The sequence below is a fragment of the Histoplasma capsulatum genome (assembly GCF_000150115.1).
Source record: "Histoplasma capsulatum G186AR genomic scaffold supercont2.4, whole genome shotgun sequence".
In the NCBI taxonomy this organism is placed as follows: Eukaryota; Fungi; Ascomycota; class Eurotiomycetes; order Onygenales; family Ajellomycetaceae; genus Histoplasma; species Histoplasma capsulatum.
In genome coordinates, this window is record NW_025544804.1 from 896399 (window position 1) to 921695 (window position 25297).

Genomic DNA, 25297 nt, shown 5'->3' on the forward strand with positions numbered 1-25297 from the left:
CTTTTAGCTCGGCTCTCATCCATTTTTTGTTTTCCATTGAATGTTTCTGATGAGGCTGCTACCAGCCTGCCGCTCGCAAGGTAAAGGCTGCTTGCTATTCATGCGCAAAGAATCCTGCCTACCCATGACATCTTCCCACAAGATTTCCCCCAGAATCATACTTCGCAAGGTACTGGGGTCTACTAAGGAACCCGGCGAGACGAGTTTAACAGGTAAAGAATAAACGTGAATCAACTAAATTTCTGCACCTTCAACCACTAATTATCCAAGGATTGAAACTAGGACTAAAATCTGAACAACGCAGTTGAGCGCGAAAACATTGATTAGACCCTTCAAACCGCACGCTCGAGTTTCCCCTTGTCATGCAAGACAGGAGCCTTCGGACGAAGCTATTTAGCTACCAGATAAAAGCCGCGAATCCCCGGCTCGTTGAGCCACCATGTTATGGCGTCTCCTGGTTGACCCGGGCTAAACCTTCCCAGAAAGCTCAGGGTATGTCGACATGGAATCGATCCTATTAGAATTTTGTTTTTCCCCGCAGTTGTAGGAAAGACAATTTTCTTTAACAAATGCCTCTTCTTGGGCGGATTATGCCATGTGGGGTATGTACGTGGTTTTTCTGGATACCAAGCCTTCGTAGTCCAGATATCTACCGAGCGATTTTGACCGGAGACCAAATAGAATGGGTCACGGGAACTCGGCTTCCTCCACCACAGTGTGCAGTTCGTCATATTTGACCCTATGCCTCCTACCGTGAATGCAGACATCACAACGTTCTCTCCACCCGTGCGCTCGACGTGGAAGGTGTTGGTGAGGAATGGCTGGTCTGGGAACTTTTTGCTGAGGACGTCGAATGTCATATGGAATGGTCTGTTGGCGCCCGAAGGTGATAAATCGAGAGTCGCGTTAAGGACAGGCTCGGCATTATTCGAAGGTGCTGCAATGGCTGCCCTGAGGGGGAAGAGCAGGGCCATGCATATGGTCAGGGGAGAGGTGACAAGCATTGTTTCCTGCGAGGAGATGGATAATTAAGCGTATATTTCAAGCTTTGCATGAGAGGAGAAAAAAAAAAAAGTTGAAATGAGGAGAGGACTGCTTTCAGGAGGTCTCATCGTGCTCTTGATATACAAGATGTTATCCGGCATCGTTCCCCCCAAGTCTGGCTGGCATCAAACAAAGAAATAACTAAATAAATAACTAAGTTAAGGTTTGATTCAACTATGTTGTACGGAGGTGTGGAAGCTAAGTCTCTCGGACGCGCCAGAAATTTATAAATACGGTACAAATCAGCCCTCAAACGGCTTCCGGAACCTAGAATCCTATCGGAATCAGAATCGGAAAACGAATAGAAAGCATCAAGGCAGGTGTCTCAGACGGCTTGCTTGACATCGCACTGCGCTCAAACTATACACGGCCCGATCCAAAACCGGGCTTTATTTACTGACGCAATTACGGACCGGACTCCGAGACGGCGAGGTAGACACACCCATGGTGTCCCGTGGATGGGAGCCTGGCATGGCCAATCGCATTCATGCTCAAGACGGTTAACTCAAGAATCAAGTCCTTTTCACCTGGGGGAATGAATTTAAGTGGTTGACGTGCGGTGCAATATTCATGTTGATAGTGCTGAATGGAACTGTTTCTGGAATTTTCATTAGGCAGGAAGTAATAAACGCCATGAATATTCGCGGCGGCATCGCAAAGGAGTAAGTGCAACTTTTTCAATTTGAGGTAACTTTTCTATAGCAGTCTCATACAAGAGATACAGGAAAATGCAATTTTCATCAAAAAATAGATCTCTTCAACACAACATAAGATACAGGATAACAGGATAGATTATACTTGAGTGAAGGGAGCATACGAGTACGGAAATAAAACTTTTTCTAAAACCAGGATTATTATCTTCATTTCTATAATCTTCACCAGTAATCTTCAATGGATTTTGAATAGTTAAACATTTATTGTATTTAACTTCCTTGATATTAGTATATTCCCATACTAGTAGTATCTATGGATCTTTATAGATGAGTTACCCCTGGAGGCTCAATTAGAATTTTCGGCCGGAAAAACTTCCGGTGCAAGCTCGGGCCCGCTCAATTCAAACCACCGACCGTCTGTCAAAGTGTGGTCAACCTTCCATGACAGAATAGTAATAGTTGATTCACACAAGATCACTGCCGGATGACGAAAGCTGTACGCCTTGGTACACCCAATTTCGGTGTAAGACAAAATGTTCCGCCATAGTTAATCCGAAGCCCTCTCTGATAGAAAATGCGCTGCGAGCTTGCGACCAGACAGCCTCTGACCAAGTTTCCCCTCGACGGCTACGATATACCCAAAGTCTCCAATGAAGCTCTGATTGAACTCTTCAAAACTTGCGCCATTGCTGCATGATTACCAGGGAACACGCATTGCGCGTCTCTCCCGCACATTGGTTCTCAAAGGAGGTGAGCTTGTACGGCCATGTGAAGCAGAGATCACGAAGTTAGTTGAAGCAAAAACATCAATACCTGTCCCTAAAGTTTATCAAATTCTCAATACCAAGACACAAGGCACATTATTCGGATGCCGATGTTACTTCATTATGGATTTCGTTGAAGGCGACACTATAGGAGTATAGGAGGAGTCACAGGAATAGGAATAGGGTCTTCGTTTACTCCCTACTTGGTTTCTCCAAGCAGGGTATTTGCACGGGATCGTGATCTGTCGGTCCTAGGGGATGTGGTGCAATACTGGAGAGCAGGGAAGATTTTTTTTTCGTTTCTGGATCGCGCGAAGCGTTCAATCCGGATACAGTTTATAACATGTAGGAGGCTGTTGCGTTTGTCAATGACTATTTGTTTTTCAGCTGGGGAGCTGCAAGAAATGTGATTGTTTTAAATTCACGGTGAGCACGTCATTGTAGGTTAAATGAACCTCTTCTTGCACACTTGAAGATGTTACATCCTCCGTTTGTCGCATTTCCTCATCCAGCAGAATTGCTTGTTTGAATTTGTCGCACAAGAGCTTCCCGTCCTAGTTTGTCTCAATCCTCAGGAGCCTCTAAACCGGTTGACTTTGAATAGGCGGAATTAGTCGAAATTGCGCATGAGAGCTATTGCTGGCAGGCGCCGAAAACAAGTCGGGAGAAGCCCGTTCAAGCAATCGGGCTGTTTTACAGAGGGTATTGATTGTGGTGCTGAGCCGGAAAGGTCTATCATGCTCACCTCGTATATGACCATTATGGTCTTCCGCGACCAACGGTCTGCGGATTCTGGGCCCCATTCTTCTTCGCATAGATCGGTTAAGGGAAATTCCAAGGGAAGTTAGGTAAGTATCTCCCCCATAGCGTCGGCTGCTGCTCCGGTTGGTGCCATGACGCAGAAGTCGTTCTTGTGGCAGATCAAATCCATGCCAGCCACAATTGCCTTTCTTATTATCTAGCTTTTACCGATGCCGAAAGATTGACGTCGTTGTGTAGAGTCAGCCATGTGGATGTCTGGCATAGCCAAGGGCTTTAGATAGGACATTGTCCACCATACGCTGTGTCGTATTATTGAGAGGAACAACTTCGCATACAAGGATAGTAATTGAAGTCCTCGACGACCTGCCTCCCACACCAGAATGGCGATCCTGAAAGTAAGCAGATAGGTCTGAATTGGTTTGGCAGAGGCAGTAGGAGGGTATCAGCGATGTCGAGATTGAAGTTATTAAAGTCTGATATAGTGCTGGTAAATCTATTGGCTTCCAGGCCTTTATCTATAAGTGAAATGTCTTCGGGCTCATGCCCCACCCTTGAAGGGTTGCTGGAAGAAGAGAATTTTCTAGTCCATGTCTGCCAATGGAAAAGATGGGAAGCGTCAACGCGCGGTTATCCTCCGATTGTATATGTACTTGTACAGCAGCACATGATGAGATGTAGTGGGCCTGGATTCGAAACAGCTTTGCCTGAGCCACACTCAACTCTGACCGTGTCCCTCAACAATCGTTCCAACGTTGCAGCCCGTGGACGCTGTCTCCGGCGTATTGAATGAGTCGAACACTAACGTCTGCTGGTCGAGATTGAAGATCTGGCGGGCTGGCTCAGCAATTCTCGACTGACAGCATGTCCTGTAGCTAATACACCATGTGTAAACACGGATATCACGGTTCTTCTGAATATATCAAGATGCATGGCCCGATTCAGATGATTGAGTTCAAGGTTTACACCTAATGTTTTTATTATTATTCCCTTGTTGCACAAAGTTCTGCCCGTTCTTATTTGCACCCTGCCACCACTCAATTGGGAGTTACCAAGTGAACAAGCGTGAGACGAAACATAGACCGAAGAAGAGGTAGTAGGTAAGTATAAAAGTAGTATCATGATTCATTTCCTTGCCTGCTAACAAGTGGCACGAAAAGCTCGTCAGTTGTAAACAAGTTCAGAGTGTAGCCAGTTGGGGTTCACAAATGATAAGCCAAAATCCTTGTCCTTCAACATTACCATCCCTTTGTCAGAGGGGACAAGAACTATCCCAACCTTCTTCCCACAACAAACTGAAACGACAGCCAGGTTCAAACAAATCCAGCCGAAACAGACAAGAATTGCACAATAACAATAGCCGCAAGTAAAGCCATAAACAACCACAGCTATTGCAAGATGGGGACTAAGACTACTGACTGGGAGAGAAAGAGCAATCCCCAATTCTAATTTACAGCAGCAGTTTCTTGAGGCCATGTCGATTGGATCAACCGCAACTCAATCGCGGTACCAAGACCGGTTTCTTCATCCAATGTAGCATCGCCACCAAAGCATCGAGGCTGCCATCCCCACGCAGGGGTCCATGGGGTGGGAGAAGATATTTCGCGATGGCGATCACGGTCGTGAATACGGTTTAGTGGGGTGCGAATTTGCCCATCCGCTGCTGCTGCCGATGCCGCAGTTTGATCCGGGGCAGAGCATTGCCCATCGATACCAAAGTTGCCCCGTTGGCTTCGAATGAGTGGAGGCTCCTTGCCGCCGAATAATCCGCAGCAGACAAAGAAGCAATCCATTAAAAGCCAATCCCACAGGCCAGGAGCTTTGTTATCCTCAATTATAGCAGTTTGCATTGAAATCCTTTGCCTACGGCGCGGCCCTGTAACTATGGGCGGGCGATTGGGTCGGCTTGGGGTAAGCGTAGCTGATGTACCATCATTCTCCCCTCCTTCAGGACCAGGACCATTTAAGCCGCTAGGGCTATTGGAAGCATGTATCATTTCAGGAGGACGTGGCAGGGGAGACTCAAGCCTTTGATGAGCAACATATGATGGAAGAGGAACAGAAGGAGTACTAAGCAGTGTACAGTTCCCGGTATTGGTGCAAGATCGTCGTGGCGGCACTATGTGCGGCGCAGTGCGTGCCCGTAGAAGCGAGGAATACGATAGCGGCATGATCTGTGGAGAGGAGTAACCAGTCTGTGACGGAGTGGAAGCGCTGTGAGTATTTTGTTGGCTCACAACGACCGAGTTTGGCGCAGAATCGCACCCATCTTTGACTCTGGCAGCTGGTAAGGAGCTTCTGTGGAAAGGGTGGCTCTCCAGTCCTCGTGCCGTTGGGCCTGCTCCGACTCCATGTCCACTTTGCCGGGGACCAAACCGACCTCGAACCATTGTACCGTCATGAGCCCTCGCGACCGCACCCGTAGGAAGAGTAGGCGGTCTAGCTCCCATGCAAGACGGTAAGCCAAATAGGCGCTTTAATCCAGAAGCACAACATAAATCGTCTTCCTCGTCACCCTCTGCTACTAAACCTTGCTGTAGCCCTCTGTGTGATAGCGGAGTGTAGTGGTTTGAAGGGCGGGAGCGGTTGGACTGGGTCGGAGCATAGTGGATTGCTTCCCGTGAGCCAAAAGACGGAAGACCCGGCGGAGTTGGGGATCGAACAGGTGGAGGGTATACCGGTTGGGTAGGTTCGACGGGAGATATATGAGGAAACAAACCGCGCAACTCGAAGCTCGCTCCAGAAGAAGACGATCGATTAGGGAGACGCGAGGCACCATCCCTTGGACGGCGATTTGGGAGATCAAGGTCATCGAAGGAGTAAACCTTCCTACCACATGTACCAGGCGGGTTGACTAAAGCCTCCTGTGTAGTCAATGGCCTATTATTGCCAGGTCCATCAACATCACCAACAGACGGCGCCAGTGAACCCCTAAGTGTAGATGCACTCCTTTGTTCAACTATGGTCTCCAGTTTCTTGCCAGGCCATTTTCCATGTGAGTAAACTAGGCGTTGATTAATTGTGCCCATATTTTCCCCCACGAAGTTGGTTGGCCCATAGTTCGACGGACCAGCTTCATCTAAATGGCGATCCAGCTCACGCTGTCTCCGACTATCATCTGATTCAAAGCTGGCTAACACTGCATCGTAGAGAGAACTGTGCTCACTGGGCACAGATTCTGAGGAATCCATGTGCTGACTGAAACCCTTCGTTGAAACAACGCGACGGAGCCTGCTCCGTCCGGGCCTATCGAATTCAAGCGAGCGCGATCGGGTTTGATTGCATAGGTCATGTGTGTAGGTCATGGCGGGATACCACCCGTGTGGCAAAGCGGTCATCTGTGTGAAGACGAAATATAAGGGGGGAGTTAAACGATAGACAACCCTCATTCAAGCGGGAAATATGAGACTGAACCGGCCATCAGTGTAGAACACAATTTGAAGGGGAGGCAATGAAAAATTCAGCAACGGACTATGAATCCAAGGCGGGAAGGAAGGCACTTGTCACATCCACCATTTCTCCCTATTTGGAAGAAATCGCGACCACGGCGGGATACACTTTAAACATACACAGGAGCAGCAGAAATATTACTCATTCGTTTAGCACGCTAAATAAATACGAAATAATGGAGGGTGGGTACGTCTGTAGCTTTCAGCCCCTGGGCGTGCACTAGCCAAAACAATCACACAAATCATAAGATTGCAGGAAAGAAAAATAAAAGGCAGGAAGAGTCACAAAGAAGCTCTTTGGTTGCAAAATGCGTATAGGTATACTGCTTGGGCAAAGCCATCAAGAAACGGATTGAAAAGGGTTCATACTGGAAATGAAATATCAAACAAAAGTGACATCAAAAGAAACAAAAACAAGTAAGATATCAAGATGAAATGGTGCTCTGGCTCAGGTTTGACTTTCCAATGCTTTGTTCCTTCCGGAGGTTTCGGATCAGGACTTCCAGTCGCCGTCTTTCTTCTTGTTCAGCCTAGAGTGAGCGAGTGAGGAGCATCGTTAGCGAACTGCATTTAGCGTAATACATTGCGTCCAGATATCACAATCATGTAGACATACCTTAAGAAGTCGCATATTTTCAGCCCGGGTATCGCGCATCATCTTCTTAAATTCATTTTTGAGCACCATGATGGAGGTTGTCTCGGAGGCGCCTCTGTCAAACCCGCTCGCGTGGCTGGGACTACTACTTCCCATGTTTTGCACTCGTTCCTCACAGAGCTTTGACTCGAGGTTTTCACAGCGGTCGCGGAGGTTGTCAATGAAGGTTTCGAGCTTTTCGCGCTCTTTCTCAAACTCAATGCTTGCTTTTGTCATAACTTCATAATCGTCAATCGTATCTCTAAGTTCCTTTTCCAGCATATGAACTCTTGCCTGGAGTCCAGATTTGCCATCGCCGTCATTGCTGTTGTTGAGTTGCTCTGCTCGAAGAATGGAAATTTCTTCTGTAAGGCTCCTATTGCGCTGATTGAGATCGTCGATTTCTTTCTGAATCGCCGGATTCGCTGCCACTTGAGCTGCGCGTTCGGCACGGCTACCGTATGCACTGTCAAGCTCTGCCTGTGCCATAGTGAGCTCTGTCCGGACACGAATCATTTCGTTTTCGAGTTCGTTATATTCTGACTGCAGTTTCTGAAGTTCTTTGTCGGAGGACTCCTTTGCCGCAAGGGCTTCCCTTGTCCTCGATTCCTGCTCGTCACTCGATTTCTGTAGTTTATTTTCGAGCTGAGCGATCATGTTGATTTTGGCGGACAACTCCTCTTCGGCTTTCGTTCTAGCTGCTTTCATACTGGACAAGGCAACCGCTTCCTCTTCAGTACGTTGCTGTTCTCGAATCATCGATTCTTGGCGAGCAGCGTCAAGTTGGTCCATTACCAGAGTAAGCTCATCTCTGGTGCCATCAGCTTCCTTTCGTGACATATCTAGCTCCTTCTTCAGGATAGATATTTGTTCGTTGAGTTCTGCAAAATGGGCATCCCGCTCCGCATCGGATTTCGAATTAAGTTCCCTTTGCTGTTGTATTTGAGTTGTGAGAATAGTTTTTTGTTCAGCCAAGCTTTCCACCCGCTGCTGGATGTTGTCAATATTCGGCTCAAGATAGTCAAGTTGTTCTTGCAGAGTTCTTCTCGGGCCAGTCGGAAAGGATGCAAGGGGAGAACGAGAACCAGATGCTTTGAGTATATTGGCAAGCCGCACGTTCATCTCCTCCAATTTCTCCTCCGCATGGTAAACAAATTGCGGTATATCATTTGTTTCCTCTGTGGGTTCTTGGAGTCGGAGGTTTGCCATGGAACTCAAGTTCCTTTCGAGGTAATCAAGTTGCGCTTCCACTCCAGCCACGGGATTGAGAGATTGTTCATTATAAAGGGAAGTCGGAACAGGCCCTACATCCCCATCCAAATTAGCCTCGAGGAGCATCTGACGCAAGCGATTGTTCATCTCCTCTAGCTTTCTCTCAGTGTTATGTATGGCTGTCAAATCAAATGATCTAGTTTCTCCGTTTAGCAAATGAGGCATTCCCCCTGGGCCGTAAGCCCTACCGTATTCATCAAGATGATCCGCGGTCCGGTAGAGGCTTCTATCGTCAAAGTCGTGGGGCGGGCCAGAATGCACACCATTCTCTCGTGCACCCGGACTTCCGTGCATGCTACTCTGATTTCGCGGAAAGTTGTTACTGGCAGCCGGCTTTTTCTTAAGGCCTTTATGCGTCATCTGCAGCACGCCCGCAGTGTGCTCTAAAAGTCTCCTCCTCAGCTCAGCGGCCCTGCGTTCGAGTTTCCAAAGCTCTTGCGCCAACTCTTCACATTTCCGTGTGCTTATTCCAAGCTCGCTGTCCGAACGATGGTGGTCTCCCCAACTATTCCGGCCGAAAAAATTCATCCGTTTGCGTGGCGATCTTGGTGACATCTCGCCAATCGAGTCTCCACTGTCGCGTCGCGATTTGCCGTCTGGTAATCTACTTAGCGATAGAGCCGCTTCCTGCAGCTTCATTTCCAAGGCTAATTTCCGCTTCGAGGAATTTATGCGGTTCGTGAGCAGCGAGAGCTCCTTCTTAAGATTCTCCGCCTCTTCAAACGATAGTACCTCAAAATGCATACTATCCCCCATGGCGGTCTCTGTGAGAAGGTGCATGACAACCGGATCATTTGCGTTCAAAAGGACCGAACTTCTTGGATGAGCAACATTGAGCTAAAATGGCAGGGTGCAAACCACGACAAAGGTTCAAATAAGTTAGACATACTGCACAGTAAGACCGTAGTAAAAGTGACTTATATGTGGCACATACCGGATTATATCGCGGGCTCTCATCCTCAATGGAGTCAAACCCGCTCCTATACCCGTCAACGAGAACCCGAGAAGGAGGCGGCACCACGCCCAACACTGAAATTGAGGAGACATATTTGGGGTCGCCATAGGAGGATGGACTGGAGCGATAGCTTGCACCGTTCGTACCGTCCATAAGGTTCATACCAATCATTGTTGCGGCGGGCAGTATCTGCAGTTGGAGGTGATCGCATGGGAAAAGGTCCCATAGCCCGTTAGGTGAGTAAGGGAGTCATAGCCTCAGTATTAATCGCGGTGAATTCAGTTGCCAAAAGGCATTTCGGAGCCGCAAAGATCGTGAGGGTGCACCGGGATTTTAGAGGCCGACAGTGGTGCCCCAAAGATGGGCAACAAGGAGCGGGAGGCGAGAAAATGAAGCCGATGACGAAGGTAAAATTCAAGAATCCTGGAAAATAAGAGGACTCTTTGAAGGTGGTGCCTCGTAAATACTTGATCCCTGTAGGGCCCAGCCAGATCAGAGTTGGGCGCGTTGCAGCTGGAGAAACATGTACCTGGTACACGACAGAACCAGTAAACGGTCACCAAGATAGAGGTACCAAGGACCCCGTGACCCAACACCAACAGCACACAACGGCTACGGCCAAAAACACGTGGTACATCCCTTGGTAGCTGAAGATTGTCTCCTTTTCCTCCATACAACCTCCGACTGACAGCTCACAGCAACATCAGCCAGGCATCTCCCTGTCTGCCTGAGAATGTTTTGATACGACTATCCATGGCTGACACGGGCTGGATACATACACCGCATCCAGGCACTCCACTGGCTCTTGGTAAAGCCAACGGGACAAGCCACCAGCAAACAGCCAACATCATCTGATCACCATGAAAGCTGAGGGAGAGTTGAGGCTTGATAAGAACGGCTCTTGGTGATAAGTTAGCTTCTACGGAGCACACCCTCCTTGTTTAAGCTTATTGGGTTTCGAAAACTATGCAGCTCAGACACAACTCTCGAAGCCGGAAACGGGAGACCTTGGGAGGAGGAGCGAGAGAAACAGACGCAGATGAAGCCCCACAGGAGTCTCCAAATCAATAAACGGCCGCCGCGACGAAAGTTTATTTTATTCTACAATGAGCCTCAACTGTGAGCCTCAAATCGACGCCTCTCACTTCCGCAATATGAGGAGCTAAAGCCCTCCTTGTTCCAGGCCCGAATCGACCGACCTGGGATATATACCAATATCAGATCAGAACCAGGCCGCAAACCCAGGATTTCATTGGGCACATCAGTGTATTCAGGCCACTTTCGCTGTGGGAATAATCAAATAAACACACATCTCATCTTCTGTGGCTGTGTTCAGCCACCCCTTTTTTGCTTTCCATATTCAAAAGGATTCGGGCTTGAAAATTACTGTGGTTAGAAGAACAAAAAAAGGCTCATCTGGCCACCATCCCACAATCCAATTTGAAACAAAATGGCAGCTTTTCTTTTTTTTTTTTTCACCTTGGAATGGACCAGTCATTGTGAGACAAAAGACATGGTTAATTTGTCTTACAGGTGCCTTTCTTTCATGCATTGTGCCAAGGTATCTAAGATAACCTTTGAAACCATCAGAAAAAAAACCTCAAGAAGGTTTGGCCCAAGGGAACCGGGGGGTTGTCAGGCGCACCAAGAAACCCAATCCTGGATACAGTACTTAGGCGTGGCACCCCCAAATTGCTTCAATGCACATTGTTTTTAGGGCTGCCGCTGCCAAGAATTCCCGACCAGGCCAGTCACTAGAGACGCCTAGTTGGAAGAGACCTTTTTCGAAGAGCACGAGGGCGTGCTTTGCCAAAATCAAGAATTCGCGGTCGCTGTCCTGCAGAGATAGCGTGGGTAAGTAGTGAGTATTCAGCCTTATTCTCAGCAGATGATACCCCCACAAGGTCCCTGTAGGACTGGGCGGATAGCCAAACCACTCATGCCTTTTACGATATAAAAGCATTCTCCTCCCATATTATATTGCTCCAAGAAATACATTTCCAGGGGCAAACAGGTTCTGCCTTTCGTCCTCATCATCACCCTCTCCAGCACCACCACCACTACCACCGTCATCATCCTCCTCCCCTCTCCTGTCTCATTCATTATGCCGGCAAGATGTTACGGGCTTGGACACGTTCTTTATGATATGAAGATGTTAAAATGGAGTAAGCGTTAACAGGTCAAGAACCGTAAATGTAGCGATGTCAATTTATCGCTTTGGCCAAATGCATGCCGACCAATTAGCACTTCAGCGGACGACCAAACAATGTTGTGTGGGGGGGAGCATATGTGTTTAGAGTAACCTTGGGAAACTTATCGCGCGCAAGTTGGATATTCTCTTCTAACCTGCCGGAGCGTCGGCTCAAACTCTCTTGCCGGGCGTTGCTCCGAAGACAACAGAATGTTGGGAGAATGATTGTGGCTTTTAACGAACCAAGAAGAAAGAAAAGGGTTTCGGAAATTTGAATCTCTTTGAGTGAGATCAAGGTATCAACTTAGATAGCAGCCTACAAGAACTAGAAGATATGAATGGGAAAGCAGCAGGTAAAAATGGTTCTAACTTACAGGCTGTGGCTTCCATGCTGCCTCGCAAGGAAATCTCTTGGTCTTGAGATTGGTAACTCCCATCGTGAAATCAATCTGACCATGGCGGGTGATTGATGTAATCTTACAGAATATCCCAGCAGAAAACATCCTGGCCCCAATAATCTTTCATGCTCGGGGGTGGGGGTATAGGTTTGTGACCAGTCACAGAAGCAAAAATCATAACTGGCAGCATTGAATGTCGTAGTCTGGCGTTGCCATTGATGCATTTTAGACGCTCTGATTCATACCCCCATCGTCTCATGGCGATAACCTGCAAGGTCGAGAGACAGATAAACACTGTCTCCTGTCATACACAGGACTATGCCGTTGTTGCAGTCGGAGAATTAAAACCCTCTCGTCGCGACGATCAATGAGCGAACTTTGATCACCGATAGCGTGCTTCCTAGCAGGGATTGAATGCGAACTAGCATTATATATAGCTGGGCCCGCGATCGATCGGGGAAAAGCTCTCAGTGTGAAGAAACAGGCCCAGCGACAGGCCTGAGTTCTGGTCACATCAACCGACCTGGTGGACACTCAGCAATGAGCGGTCCCGCACTCGGTGCCAGACAAATAGAAGCAAGTGTCCCAAGATGAATGGGGTAACTCAGACTCGATCTTATTATTACATACATAGTAGTATATCAAGGGAGGGGCCACCGCTCCTGTCAGGCATGAAAAGGGTTCATCAGCATAAATCCATGTTTGCGCAAGGTTATTGCTTCCCGTTGGGCAGATCGGCACCAAAAATCCACACTTTGCCCTGAGAATTTAAAGTTTCCTCACCTCAGCGCTGAACCGCCCCTTGTTTGATTAGATCTAAACTAGAGACCCTTTTCCTGTGTCTTGTATGGGCTGTGGGGTCGTTTCGGAAATCAACAGTCAAGCATTCTTTCTCTCCAGACCTAGAACATACCATTGATGTCGACTCCGTGAGAGCCACATCTCTTCCTACCCAGAAGAGAAGAGAGACCAAGCTTGCCAGCATCTACTCTTTTACCCTGGACCATGAATCGGGCATTATAAAATTGCGGCACCTTGAGAAAACTTCCAATGTATACACGTGCCCGTGGATCTGACAGCCGGTGAATTCTGTTGACTCTGCGTATTTTGTAGAGCACGATCGATGGGTTTCCTTTAGGAATTGATTCACAATCACATCTCCACATGCGGATGATGTTTCCATTTTTGGTGTTGGTGACCCGTAACCCTGGAAGCAGCAAGGGCTAAATCAATAACTTCAGTGGCGGCTCCCGCCCGCTGCTCGTTCATCGTTTACAAGCCAATCTGCGCGAGTCTTCCTTGTTCCCAGAGGCCAGCCATGAAAGTATCGTCTCATGACCCGAGGCGGTTGCCTGTGGCGGGAAATGAATCTCCGCCTTTTTCTCCCTAAAATTTTCGGTATATACCAGGTGGATGCTGCCATTCGAGAGTTCAACCAAACCACCGGGCTTACTTTATAATAATTTTCGACGACACCCAGCTTCTCACTCTGCTCTGTTCCACCCCTTCCTGGTCCATACGAAAGACGATGATAGCCATATAGTCGGTAACAAGTTTGGCTCTGGACCTGCGCAGCCAGAGGCGAGATGGATGCGATTAAGGCTAGTAGTGGCACCGACTATGTTCATGTCGAGACGAGCACCAGCTTGGATGCGCGTCACAATACTTCCCCTGCAGCAACGGGTGGCAATGAGCTACAAGTATACAAGGTCTATAAGCGCCGATTCTTCGGCCTGGCGCAGTTGGTATTGTTGAATACTGTTGTTAGTTGGGATGTATGTGAGATCGTATACACACTCGTGCGCGCGTACAGAAAGACAGACAGAGAAAGGGAGAGAGAGGGGGAGAGAGACCTAGAGAGGCAAGATTCGCTAACTTTATAACGTATCTCTCACAGTGGTTAACCTTCTCCGCCGTCTCTAAGACTGCCTCGGAACATTTTCGTGTCTCAGAAGCCACGATCAACTGGATGAGCATAGCCTTCCAATTGGCCTTTTGCATTTCTACCCCGTAAGGAATCCCCATGAGAGATGTGACACTCTCACCCATCACTAACACTTAACTGCGCCCTTCCAGCGTGGTCATTTGGGCCCTCAATAAAGGGGGTCCTAAGCTCTCCCTCACGCTCTCAGCTGTGCTCCTTCTCCTCGGCAACTGGATTCGCTATGCGGGCACACGAGCTGGCAATAGCATCTTCGGCCTTGCAATGTTCGGGCAGATTTTGATTGGCCTTGCGCAACCCTTCTGCCTAAGCGCCCCCACGCGTTACAGCGATCTATGGTTCACAGGCAAAGGAAGAACCAGTGCAACGGCCATCACGACCCTTGCGAATCCCTTTGGCGGTGCGCTGGGCCAGTTGATGGGGCCGATCCTGGCAACGAAAAGTTCCGAAATCCCGAATATGGTGCTCTACGTGTCTATAATTGTAAGCAAACGAAGAAAATATCGCCTCTCTTTACAGAAATCCTATCTCCTATCTCCCTCGTCTGGGATGTGAAAATCCGTGGCAATTTAGAATCATCAAGGCACTGTTCGGATTTGGGTCTATTGGTAGGCTCAGATTGAGCAACAATGATAAGAAGCGGATAAGATCAGTCGTCTCAAATTGAGCCGCAGAAACCAATACCCCAGTTAATGCCTGGATTGGACACTATCTCACAGACAAGATCAAAAAGAGGAAGAAAAAGAAAACACACGCGTCCGATCTGAAAAAACATTCAAAAACTAACAGGAAGTATCTGAATAGTCCACCGTCGCCTGCGTCCCTTCTTTCTTCATTCCATCCGCGCCGCCTACCCCGCCCACCGCCGCCGCAACAATCGAGCGCATCCCCCTCCGCGAATCTCCCCTAAAACTCGTCCGCACCCTCGAATTCTGGCTCATCTTCATTCCTTTCAGCACCTACGTCGGCTGCTTCAACAGCATATCCTCCTTACTCAACCAGATCCTCGAGCCTTATGGCTTCAGCGAGACTGAAGCCGGCATCACCGGCGCCCTGCTGATCGTCGTCGGCCTTGTCGCCGCGGCCATAATCTCCCCCATCACAGACCGCTACAAGAACTACCTGCTCCTGACAAAAGTGCTCGTCCCCATCATTGCGGTCTGCTACATCGTCTTCGTCTTCGCGCCGCGCGCCACCAGCATCGCCGGCCCCTACGTCATCGCCTCCCTGCTAGGCGCGTCCAGCTTCGCAGTCCTCCCTATCATCCTAGAGTACACGGTTGAAATTACATACCCGATGTCGCCGGAGGTGACCAGCTCCGTGTGCTGGACAGGCGGCCAACTACTGGGCACGTCGTTTATTCTCATTGAGAATGCGCTGAAGGCAGGTGACGATGCGCATCCGCCGAACAATATGAACCGCGCCTTGATTTTTCAGGCTGTGGTGGCGTCTGCGGTGGTGCCTTTGCCGCTCTGTCTGGGGCTGTTTGGACGGAATCCGAGGAGACTGAGGCTTGAGGCGGAGACCGCGGCGGAGACCGCAGCAGAACAATTACTATTTCAGGAACGGAGCGCAGGGAAATAATTATTGTGAGATGGTGCTGATGTTTCGGGAGAGATGAAGAAAATGCCCACGGCCTAGAGGGGGTTGGATGGGGCAAGGTTTGGTAAATATGTCGGTTTTGATGAATAAAGTCGTTCGCGGCGTGTTGGGTTTATTTATCCCCGCCAATTCCCTGAAAGGCAGGTTTTCAACAGGGTATTGTTTTACTTTTACTTTATTTATTTGTTTGTTTATTTTCTTTCGTTTTTATAACAAGTCATAATAAGGGTAAGATACATAGCGGATATGACATATAGGTAAAATTTCTATATGGTAGCAAATTATCAAAACACTCACGCTAGAACTTATATACAGTTAGATTTCCATCTAGGGTATATCAATTGCTAGGCTGAAAAAAACCGGGGATCCTCTGAAGCGGCAAAAAGCAAAATATTTGCGCGGTAGAAAAGACAATCCTGTTGACCCCAAGATCGAGATAGAATACGCTGCGGCCATGACGTATTAATACGAGAGAGAGAGAGAGAGAGAGAAAGGCCGAAAACCCATTCTAATCCTCGAGTTCCAGGAAGCGGGAAACTGTGGGGAGAGAAAAAGCACATTGAAATTGGAAAGATACAAGATTTGATATGTGATCTAGATAGAAACAGGCCGGGATGAAACGGTGAGGTTTGTCTAAATAAAAAATATATTCATCTGTACATGGCTGTAGAACGGTTTTACACAATCAAGGAAACACGGAGGGAAACAATAATAATAGTGATACAAGGATGGTTTTTTTTCTTATTTTTTATTCTTTTTCTTTCTTCTTTGTTGTGCGTTGTAGGTAGGTAGGTAGGTATGTGTATGATATGATGGTCAAGCAATTAAAGCAAGGTAAAGTGGTCAGTTAGATCCTTTCACTTTTCCACATTTTGTTTGGGTCTTTCCCCCCCCTTTCTCTCTCCTCTCCTTTTCGTTTTTTCATTATTGTAATTTGTTTCGTAATTCTCCGAACTGTAGAAACCCTCACCGCGACAAATCTCCGAATATCCTTTGCTCCGCTCCACATCGATTGAGAGTTCACCAGAGTAACTGATCCAGGTACTAGTTGAAACAGGAGGGGGTGCCGCGGTATCTGACTTGAATTGTGGGGCGCCCGGACGTCCAAGGTAACGATCCCTTATTTGAGGGCCCGGAAGAGCTTGGGCGCGGCGCATTGGGTTGCGCAATGCTGGAGGTGGAAGACTAGAGGTGGATATGAGAAGACCCCATCCCATTAGTAACCAAATCAAAGGAATGTTGGAATCTCAGTGGGTTTCCGGGGATGGGCCGATTCTTCGTTCGAGTCCCATTCGCAGCGGCCGATTCATTCGAGATGTATATAGGGGATTGAATTTCGAACAATGGAGTGTACACATCGTTGACAGGGCAGGGTGCGAAAATTCCAAATAAGACGGTCATCAGGATACAATGAGAGATTATAACTTACACTCCTCAACGCAGTCCTCGTGGGGCCCCTTGAAATCGGGATCTTCGCTGTTTCGGGTAACTCGCTCAACGCATTCATCAAAGTGGTGCTTTGCGGGCGCGCATTTCGAGGAGTTGGCGCATTCTATCAGGTGAAGGGAAATAAAAAGGAATTTGTCAGTTAGCTTCATATTGTCTGCATCAGTAGCTTCGAATCACTTTTCATCTATCACCGGCTCTAGCTTGCTAGCGAACTCCGGTAAATGTCCAGACAGCAGTTCTTCAAGGACTGAATACCCTGCCCCGCCACTGCGCGAGGAACATTGGAGAATTCATCTCGATGCGTCCAGAAATAAAAGTTGAATCACCGCGTTCAACCCCTCTCTTCGAAGATGAAAAAATCCACGAATCAAAAGTGACAAAGAATAGATATAAAAGGGAAAACCACACTCACCCTCCTCCAACTTGGGCTTAATATCTTCAACTTCCTCCTCCTCCGCCTCCTCCTCTTCTTCTTGCTCCTCCTCGGGCTCTTCCTTCTCCGCGTCGTCGACCGGGGCAGCGTCCTCGGCTGGTGGTGCTTCGGCCTGCGCCTCCGCGAAAGGTAGTGAGCTAATTAGATCTGTGAACATGTCGACTAGCCCCATCTTTGTCTAGGAAAGAGGGCAATTGAGAGCAATTGGAGAGGTTGGTGGAAGGTGGGGGGTGGTGGTCTTTTGAAGCCAGATACTGGTGAAATTCCTCAAGTTTTGAAAGGAAAAGTCGGGATGTTGGTCGAATTATATTGCACGTGATTGGCTGCGGAGTTTTACATAAGCATGAAGGACAGGTTGGCGCGGGCGGGATATAGTAGCCTATGTGCCTGTAGCTACATTGCAACGTGAGAAGATAAACCTTGAGCGGGACGCAGGGAAATAATTCAAAAAGTGAAAGTTTTAATGGTACCAAGGTTGCCTCTCGATTCTCTCCACAGGCCCAAATAAATATCAATATTCAATGTAGGAACAATCACTTCAATATCAGAAAAGGATTGATTGATTTCTCTCGGAGTATATGCAATGTATCGATCACTTCTTGCGCACTCAAGCCGGCTTATAATATCTCAAATAGGAGGATCCTTGTACTGTCGCATCCGTCATCTTTCCTAACGACCCATCATCAAAATAGAAAATTGTTCATATAATCATTAATTATTTACGGCGTAGGTTTACATGCGAAACTAGCAGGAAAAGATATGTAGTAATTGATCAATTAGTTGCAGTAATAAACAGTGCAAACACTAAACTACTTTGGAACTAGTGTATATTTGTGAGAAGTCTCAAAAGTTTCAAACATCTTGCGCAGCATTGTATATAGGCATGCTCAGTGTATATTGCTTATGAGAGCTGGCTTTTTGTGTCATGTGAATTCTGAAAGATCAAGCGAGGTTCAGAAATACTAGTACTCAATTGACAGTCGGTTGATCCTGTCTGTATGTCATGAATGCTTTCGACACCTATATATCCATAACCCTAATCCACTGTGAGACAAGGAATGCTCACCAAACGGGCTTTGCGGACAACTGACCCGTACAGACGGGTTCTCTCACGAGGATTTTCAGTCTTAAATCGGCCCTCACCCAACTATCCAGGCCATGTCCCACTAACCACTCTTGAGCGTGGAGCTCTTGCAGTCGGGTCTGCAATTGGATCACTGATAAACCCAAGACGAGCAGGTACGCTTTCTTTTATATATCTCAACAGATTGGATCACCTTATAAAATTGCACATAAACCTCCAAAATCTTCTAATAATTTCACTAATCAATTGCAATAGATCTCATTGCAGCCCTGGGTGAGGCTACTGCAACTCCCTACTTCATCTACCGTCTCCGTGATGTTATGCTGTCCGACCCCACAGGCCGTCGCATCCTCCGCAACCAGCCATCCATAAATTCTCAAACTCTCTCTGTTGAATATCTTCGCAGCCTATCCCCCAACACTGTTGGACGAACCTATGTGGACTGGCTAGATCGAGAAGGCGTCGGCCCTGATACTCGTGCAAAGGTGCAGTATATTGATGACAAGGAGTGTGCATATGTGATGCAGCGCTATCGAGAATGCCATGATTTCTACCATGCCATCACTGGTTTACCAGTTGTGGTAGAGGGGGAGATTGCTCTGAAGACATTTGAATTTGCAAATACATTGTTGCCTATGACAGGGTTGAGTATGTTTGCTGTGATGAGGTTGAAACCTGAGGAGAAGGAGCGGTTTTGGAAGTTGCATTTGCCCTGGGCAGTTAGAAATGGGCTGGCAAGCAAGGCTGTTATCAATGTTTATTGGGAGGAGCAGTTGGAAAGGGATGTTGATGAGCTGAGAAAGGAGCTGGGGATTGAGAAACCAGTGGATTTGAGAGAAATAAGGAAGATTATGAGGAGGCAGAAGAAGATGGCTGAAGAGGCAGCTAAGACAAAGAAGAGATATTGATCAATTCGATTGTTTGTACAATATAAAAGATACACAGCATTGGAAGGGGGATTTTGCTAGTTATATTCAGCTCTTTCATATTTATGGGGATATTATGAGCCACCATGTAGAAAAGTAATACTAGTTACTCTGTTTCAATACATATTCTTTCATTTTGGGGATCATTTCAGCTTGCTAGCCGTTAGTTTTCATTGCAGCGTAGTTTATCATAAACAGACAGATATTACATAATATATAGCAATGTGCAAAATATCCGGATATACAGATCAGCCTGTATAGACCAGTTGACAGCTTTTTTCGGCCCGGGTGAAAAAGGAAAAGGAAGAAAAGAAAAAAGAGAATTCGTTCCTTCTATCATACGGATTTAAGAATGTAACAATGAGAGAATATATACGTTCTTCTTCGCATCTTCATCACTGGTTTTTCCGTAGACACGTTTCAAGCGCGTTCGCAACGCTCTGTTGTTGAACCTCTTCGTATCCAGGAGGCGGCTCTGTAGGGTTTGTATCGGCAGGATTACTCTCCGTAGAGTAGGTATTATTACTGACTTCGTTGGAAATTTGTTGATTTCGTTCAAGAGGATCCACCGGAGAGAACGCTGGTGATGATGTAGTTTCAGTTTGCTGGGCGGGTGCTTCGTAGGCGGGTAGCTCGTCAAGATGTATGAGGGAGAGATCCACGGGGCTTCTCATGCTGCCATTTTCTTGTGATTGCTCCAGGGCCTGTTGCAACCGCTCTTTGATCCTCTCGAAGCCGGAGTGGAAATCAAAGGCCCCGCCATCCTTGAATGTTAGTTTTAACTGGAGGTACGCATGGGAAGGAGGAATGCCGCCGCCAGCAACGGGCTTGACCTGCGCGGTCCAGATGTTGGGGCCAAAAAAGGGAGCCGAAACATGTGTGTCTTGCAGATTTAGGAGAGGGGCGGAGAATGATTGGAACTGTGGGGTGGAGTTTGTGGGAAGATAGACAACCTGGGAGCCTGGGTTAGGAAGCAAAGTCATATAAGAGCAATGCGAAGGGCGACACACTCGTTGGTTAGTAAGATAGACACATCCGGTGCTACTTTGAATTGATAGAGGTTCGATTCCCGGTCTAGGGTTCCCGCTTTGTAGCAGAAGGCTTGTTCGGGTTGGAGAGGTATACATGATTCGTTCATTTGGAAGGCCGACGAATCCTTCCGTCTCATGGAGCATGACCCAACTGCTTGGCCGGAGCTTGCTTAGCATTGTTTTCTTTTGAGATTTAGAGGGCATGGTCGATTCTCTTAGAAATATCCCATATGATGCTGGGGGTCACAGTATATAGGGAAAAAACAGCGAGTATAGTGGAGGGCGACGCATATGGCGGGGCATATGGGGAAACGGAACGGGTCGAACAGAGCGAAGGATAACAACGTATATTCTAGTCATCAGTTATCAAAAGGGGAATACATACTTTATAGACATTTTGTCCAAGAGTAACCCGCGCTGGGGACCTTTTCAAGACTATCTGACACCAGTATCTGGTGGCTTGAGGTTGGCGATAAGAACCTCCGAGGGACCTGGTTCCTTGTCTCAAGTAAAATTAGCAAACCATAAGGGTCCAGGTAACCACCAATAGCCGGAGTGAACTGGAACCAGGAATATAGCTAACGGGCGTGGGGTTAGTATGGGGCAAGGTTTTTTCAGAAAAATTTTTTTTTTTAATTGACTGCCGGCGATATACTCCATTTCTCGCGAGAAGACATGCGCAAATCAAGCGGATGCGGGTGCTGAAACACGAGTCACCACTCGAGAAGTCTGGAGAAAGAGAGGAGACAAATTATACCTCTTGCAACTCCCTGCAACACGCGAAGTTAAAGTCTATCTGTGAAGGGGATATGTACATTCGCTCTCGATGGATGAGCCGGGAGGTCTTTCGTTTCAGAGTCATGGGCAGAAAAAACGGCGCGTAGATCGCTAACTCGAGGAGGGAGCGGAGCGATTAGCCAAAGGGCCAACCCGCCACCGCCAGGGTCGCATCCGTCGCTTGCGGCGGTTCAGCCTTAAATGGGTAACTAGCAACGGCGCGGGACAGCAAACGGGCAACCAGAACTTCAGAAGCCGAGACTCGACGCGAACCTTTTTGTGCGGGGGATAAATGAAGATAAAAGCATATCGGAGGGCGACCGGGTGCATGGTTGTTATTTAACTATTAATCTAGAGAACGGATTAACTAATGGGTACACCGTGTCTTGCAGGAACATCCCATCCGTTGGTGATTTTACATTTCGGTGGGCTTTTTCGTTACATTCCCTGCTGATTCCCTCCAGCGCCAACGAATTGAATTGTTCAAAAGTATCAGCCTGGAAGAATCCGTGCAGCCCGAACTCCGCAAATTCTGCCCTCAAATTCTCCCAACCACTGAATGCTCCAACATATCAATGGCCTTCTACTCAATTCGCAATCCATTATTGATCATCTCGAAGGCGTTTGGAATGGAGAAAATGTAGATCGCATCTGCCGTCGGATAACTGAGCTCCTCAGCTACATAGCTTAATGATATAGCGCACTCCCCTGATTCTCCCTGGATTCCTGCTTGAACACATCACCAGCATTGTGGGACCAGTTTTGTGGGAATAGAAACCCTTCTTGTAGTTGACGAGATGTCTTCTAGGCTCGACTATTGCGCCAACAGGGACAACTGATGCCTAATAAGCACCTGGATGCATTCGACTTTGGCGGCTGGGAGCAACATTGAACCCTGGACTCAACGGATGATCACGAGAGCATCTTGGAGCTGTCTGGGTGGTGCTGAGTGTATCGCTTTCGCAGGGGCCACCGTAGATTAAGCTGGGGTTCGTTGCATTGAATAGAAATAGGAATATTGATATCAATTCTGCCACGTGCAAGCCTTCTCCGTTTCCTTTTTAAATTGTCACAAATACGTTGAATAAATTATGGGCAAGTATTTGCCTTCGATGAGGGGAAGTTAAGTTGCCCTCCACTCTGTCTTCTTCTCCTGGAGACTGCGCGAAATAAAGAAAGAAAGAGGAAACGAGCAGAAATAAATTATGATGCCTGTCCAGGTCCGTACAGACACGCGACTCGTCTGACTCCACTGGAGGATGCTGTTCACCTTGGTTTCAGCCTCATCAACTCTATCCTGCATTGGTTTTGCTCTGTTGCGTCGGCCGAGCCTTGCATGGAGACTGTCAGCGCGATCAACTGACACTCAGGCCCCCACTTTCACCTCTAGATTCTTTGTTGCCTGTGAGGCGGCGGTCCCATGGAAGCCCTGTCGTCGAGGAGTCCTGGTGTCCAAACGTCATCCCCTGACTCCTCCTTGCCGTAGTCTCATCTTGGCTGTTGAATCCGCTGTTAGGCTCAAAGGCTTCACGAGGGGACAATTGAAATATCCCCCCGATCACCCCCAGAATGATCCTCCATGTTTTCTTTGGCTTTCACAGTTGAAGAATTTTCAGAGTCCATTCCGCTGGTTGTTCTGCGCAAGAACCATTTGCTGCGAACGATGGCTTACAGGCTTCTTTAGCTTCCGATAGCGACTTGTGCTAACAAGGCACACCCAGGGGCCCAGGGAAGAGGAGCTCGGGAGCCGTCGCCATTCGTTTCAACCACTGGATTTCCGGTTGACAGATAGCACTCGTTGACAGCAAGGATTCTAGAAGCCATTTTTACACATGAAGAGACCGGGGTGTGGAGCGATGACCCTCGATGTGCCAGAGAAGCAATGCTAACCGTGGCGCAACAGCTTTGTCTGCTTTAATCCATTGCATTCTCTATCATGGATAATTCCAACTCGCGCCCAGAAACTCCGGTCCCTCAAAGAAACACGCAGCAAGGGCCAGCAGCTGGAACACCACACTTTGGGAGGGGCTACAGCTCTACTGCTATTGCTCCTGGAGGCCTATTTTCAGAACAGGCTACAGAAACATCCATTCATGTGGCTAGAATGCCAACGACCCTGGGAGTGCGACCTAGTCGAGCTTCCAGCATCATATCGACAATGACAACTTCTACGATCGCTACATTACAGGATGATGATCGAAGCACTCGAAGCGCTCGAAGCATTGATCTTATGCTAGGCGGAAGGCTATTCCATATCAATCGGGACGGCTCGAAGATATCCAGCTCTTCAGATAACGACTTGCCTCCGTATTCTCCTTCCCTCCCAACTTACGCGCAATCCAGCAATCAAACTGATGCTAGTTTTCTCAACGGCGCGCAACCACCTGAACCGACTACCCCCACAGCACGTTCACCTTCCTCGCAACCTACCCCAGTACCAAAAAGCCGTATACATATTCCCTTTTGGACGGACAGGTCCCGCCATCGACGGCAACCATCAGACATATCTCAGAGCGACGCCAAATCATCTCTTGGACGACTGAGCTCGAACTCGATGTTTGACCTATCAAACTTACCAAGTGCAAGCCTGTCCAACCGGGATTCACAAACAATGGAGGACCATGCCGTTTATCGCAGCCCATCATTTGTTCCGGGGCCGGAAACGATATCAGTCATTCCTAAAGGGCGCTCCGCCTCGCAGGGCAACATACCAGAGAGTGTACATTCTCGCCATGACAACGAAGACTCATACCGTCGCCTTCGGCGCAGGAACGGCGTTCGACTTCCTAGACTCTTCACCAGTTTAACTAATATCAAATTTAGCGGGCCGCCAGACGAATCTCCTTCGCCCGGAGGCGATATCACACAATCGGCAGGTCCCAGCTTTGCCACATGCCAGAGAAAATGCCCACAATCACCAGTAAATACGACACGTAGTTCAGGTGGAAATCCCGCTCCTTCATATCCAACACACCTGTCGCCAGATGACGGGTTCCATCAACGGAGGCCATCGCTCCCAAATATCCCAATGCTCTCTCTAGCCGTCCCACAGAGTCCCGCAAGAATAGAAGAGGGCCATGTAGGCATAGACCCCCCACCTCCAATGGAAGATGAAAATGACGTTAGCATCCACTACACCCGTCTGATCCGCAGCATTGACCGTGACCATCGCAAGGCGCTCCATGTGCGCGATAGGGAGCTAGCTGGAATGCGAGAGCGTCTAAACGAGATCGATCAGGTATATCGCCAGGAGCTGAAGTCGCGGGACTTCACCATTGACGATATGCGGAAACGGCTCGAGAATCTGCAGGAGCAGATGAACAGCTATATCGAGCGGGCGAAGAATGAAGTGGAGGATATGTGGGAAACTAGGTGGAAGGATCGCGATCGCCACCTTATGGAGCGCATGCGCAGGATTGAGCTTGAGAGTCAGATACAGGTGGAGAAGGCGGTTGCTGAACGCGATAAGGAGTGGGTGGCTGAGTGGGAGAAGAGGAATGAAGGGCTTCTGGAGAGGTTGAGGGCAAGTGAGGGTAGCGCTGCTGGTCAGCATTCTTGAGCAGGTTTTCCTTTTTTTTTTCTTTTTCTTTGAGGGGGGGGATTGTTTACTCATGGTCGTTATCGTGAATGGGCCAATTGGGGAGACGTGGGATATATAATTCTATGAACTGTATGAACGGATGTGTCTATATTGGTAATAATTCTAATATATTATTATTATAACCCGACTTTTACAAAAGAGGGCAAAAACTGTATTCATCCACACTCATACGTTCATGCGGAGGACTTTTGTGAGAGGGGAGAGGGGAAGGGGAGAATAAGACCGGGCGGATTTTCAGTAACGATATTAATTAATATCTACACCATTGAGGGAGGGTGGATTTACAGTCCACTTGTCGGCCCATGCATGAGCCATGAGAGACCGTATGTTGTA

General features: G+C 48.0%; 11 protein-coding genes across 11 annotated transcripts; 5 read left to right on the forward strand and 6 right to left on the reverse strand.

The window, feature by feature from the left end:
• Nucleotides 1-362: 362 nt before the first annotated feature.
• HCBG_03412 (uncharacterized protein) lies at nt 363-1032 on the forward strand (the record flags this gene model as incomplete). Its single annotated transcript, XM_045430461.1, has 2 exons — nt 363-492; nt 764-1032. The coding sequence occupies 2 exons, from the start codon at nt 363-365 to the stop codon at nt 1030-1032; spliced, it is 399 nt and encodes a 132-aa protein (XP_045288604.1).
• A 417-nt stretch (nt 1033-1449) lies between these two features.
• On the reverse strand, nt 1450-2242 carry HCBG_03413 (uncharacterized protein; the record flags this gene model as incomplete). The annotated part of the gene is made up of 3 exons (XM_045430462.1): nt 1450-1740; nt 1862-1930; nt 2168-2242. The coding sequence occupies 3 exons, from the start codon at nt 2240-2242 to the stop codon at nt 1450-1452; spliced, it is 435 nt and encodes a 144-aa protein (XP_045288605.1).
• Nucleotides 2243-4665: 2423 nt separating this feature from the next.
• Nucleotides 4666-6525, reverse strand: HCBG_03414 (uncharacterized protein; the record flags this gene model as incomplete). The annotated part of the gene is made up of 1 exon (XM_045430463.1): nt 4666-6525. One exon carries the CDS (start codon nt 6523-6525, stop codon nt 4666-4668), a length of 1860 nt encoding a protein of 619 aa, XP_045288606.1.
• Nucleotides 6526-6659: 134 nt separating this feature from the next.
• HCBG_03415 (involucrin repeat protein) lies at nt 6660-9719 on the reverse strand (the record flags this gene model as incomplete). The annotated part of the gene is made up of 3 exons (XM_045430464.1): nt 6660-7199; nt 7286-9412; nt 9510-9719. 3 exons carry the CDS (start codon nt 9699-9701, stop codon nt 7095-7097), a joined length of 2424 nt encoding a protein of 807 aa, XP_045288607.1.
• Nucleotides 9720-10390: 671 nt separating this feature from the next.
• On the forward strand, nt 10391-10834 carry HCBG_03416 (uncharacterized protein; the record flags this gene model as incomplete). Its single annotated transcript, XM_045430465.1, has 3 exons — nt 10391-10434; nt 10503-10649; nt 10714-10834. 3 exons carry the CDS (start codon nt 10391-10393, stop codon nt 10832-10834), a joined length of 312 nt encoding a protein of 103 aa, XP_045288608.1.
• Nucleotides 10835-11202: 368 nt separating this feature from the next.
• Nucleotides 11203-13126, reverse strand: HCBG_03417 (uncharacterized protein; the record flags this gene model as incomplete). Its single annotated transcript, XM_045430466.1, has 6 exons — nt 11203-11367; nt 11527-11620; nt 12096-12137; nt 12203-12387; nt 12750-12781; nt 13033-13126. 6 exons carry the CDS (start codon nt 13124-13126, stop codon nt 11203-11205), a joined length of 612 nt encoding a protein of 203 aa, XP_045288609.1.
• Nucleotides 13127-13401: 275 nt separating this feature from the next.
• HCBG_03418 (uncharacterized protein) lies at nt 13402-15645 on the forward strand (the record flags this gene model as incomplete). The annotated part of the gene is made up of 4 exons (XM_045430467.1): nt 13402-13894; nt 14017-14129; nt 14196-14544; nt 14866-15645. The coding sequence occupies 4 exons, from the start codon at nt 13706-13708 to the stop codon at nt 15643-15645; spliced, it is 1431 nt and encodes a 476-aa protein (XP_045288610.1).
• Nucleotides 15646-16480: 835 nt separating this feature from the next.
• HCBG_03419 (uncharacterized protein) lies at nt 16481-17778 on the reverse strand (the record flags this gene model as incomplete). The annotated part of the gene is made up of 3 exons (XM_045430468.1): nt 16481-16848; nt 17093-17215; nt 17525-17778. The coding sequence occupies 3 exons, from the start codon at nt 17715-17717 to the stop codon at nt 16784-16786; spliced, it is 381 nt and encodes a 126-aa protein (XP_045288611.1).
• An 825-nt stretch (nt 17779-18603) lies between these two features.
• On the forward strand, nt 18604-19537 carry HCBG_03420 (ubiquinone biosynthesis protein COQ4; the record flags this gene model as incomplete). The annotated part of the gene is made up of 2 exons (XM_045430469.1): nt 18604-18784; nt 18885-19537. The coding sequence occupies 2 exons, from the start codon at nt 18604-18606 to the stop codon at nt 19535-19537; spliced, it is 834 nt and encodes a 277-aa protein (XP_045288612.1).
• Nucleotides 19538-19950: 413 nt separating this feature from the next.
• Nucleotides 19951-20763, reverse strand: HCBG_03421 (uncharacterized protein; the record flags this gene model as incomplete). Its single annotated transcript, XM_045430470.1, has 2 exons — nt 19951-20508; nt 20566-20763. 2 exons carry the CDS (start codon nt 20761-20763, stop codon nt 19951-19953), a joined length of 756 nt encoding a protein of 251 aa, XP_045288613.1.
• Nucleotides 20764-23521: 2758 nt separating this feature from the next.
• Nucleotides 23522-24922, forward strand: HCBG_03422 (uncharacterized protein; the record flags this gene model as incomplete). Its single annotated transcript, XM_045430471.1, has 1 exon — nt 23522-24922. The coding sequence occupies one exon, from the start codon at nt 23522-23524 to the stop codon at nt 24920-24922; it is 1401 nt and encodes a 466-aa protein (XP_045288614.1).
• Nucleotides 24923-25297: the final 375 nt, after the last annotated feature.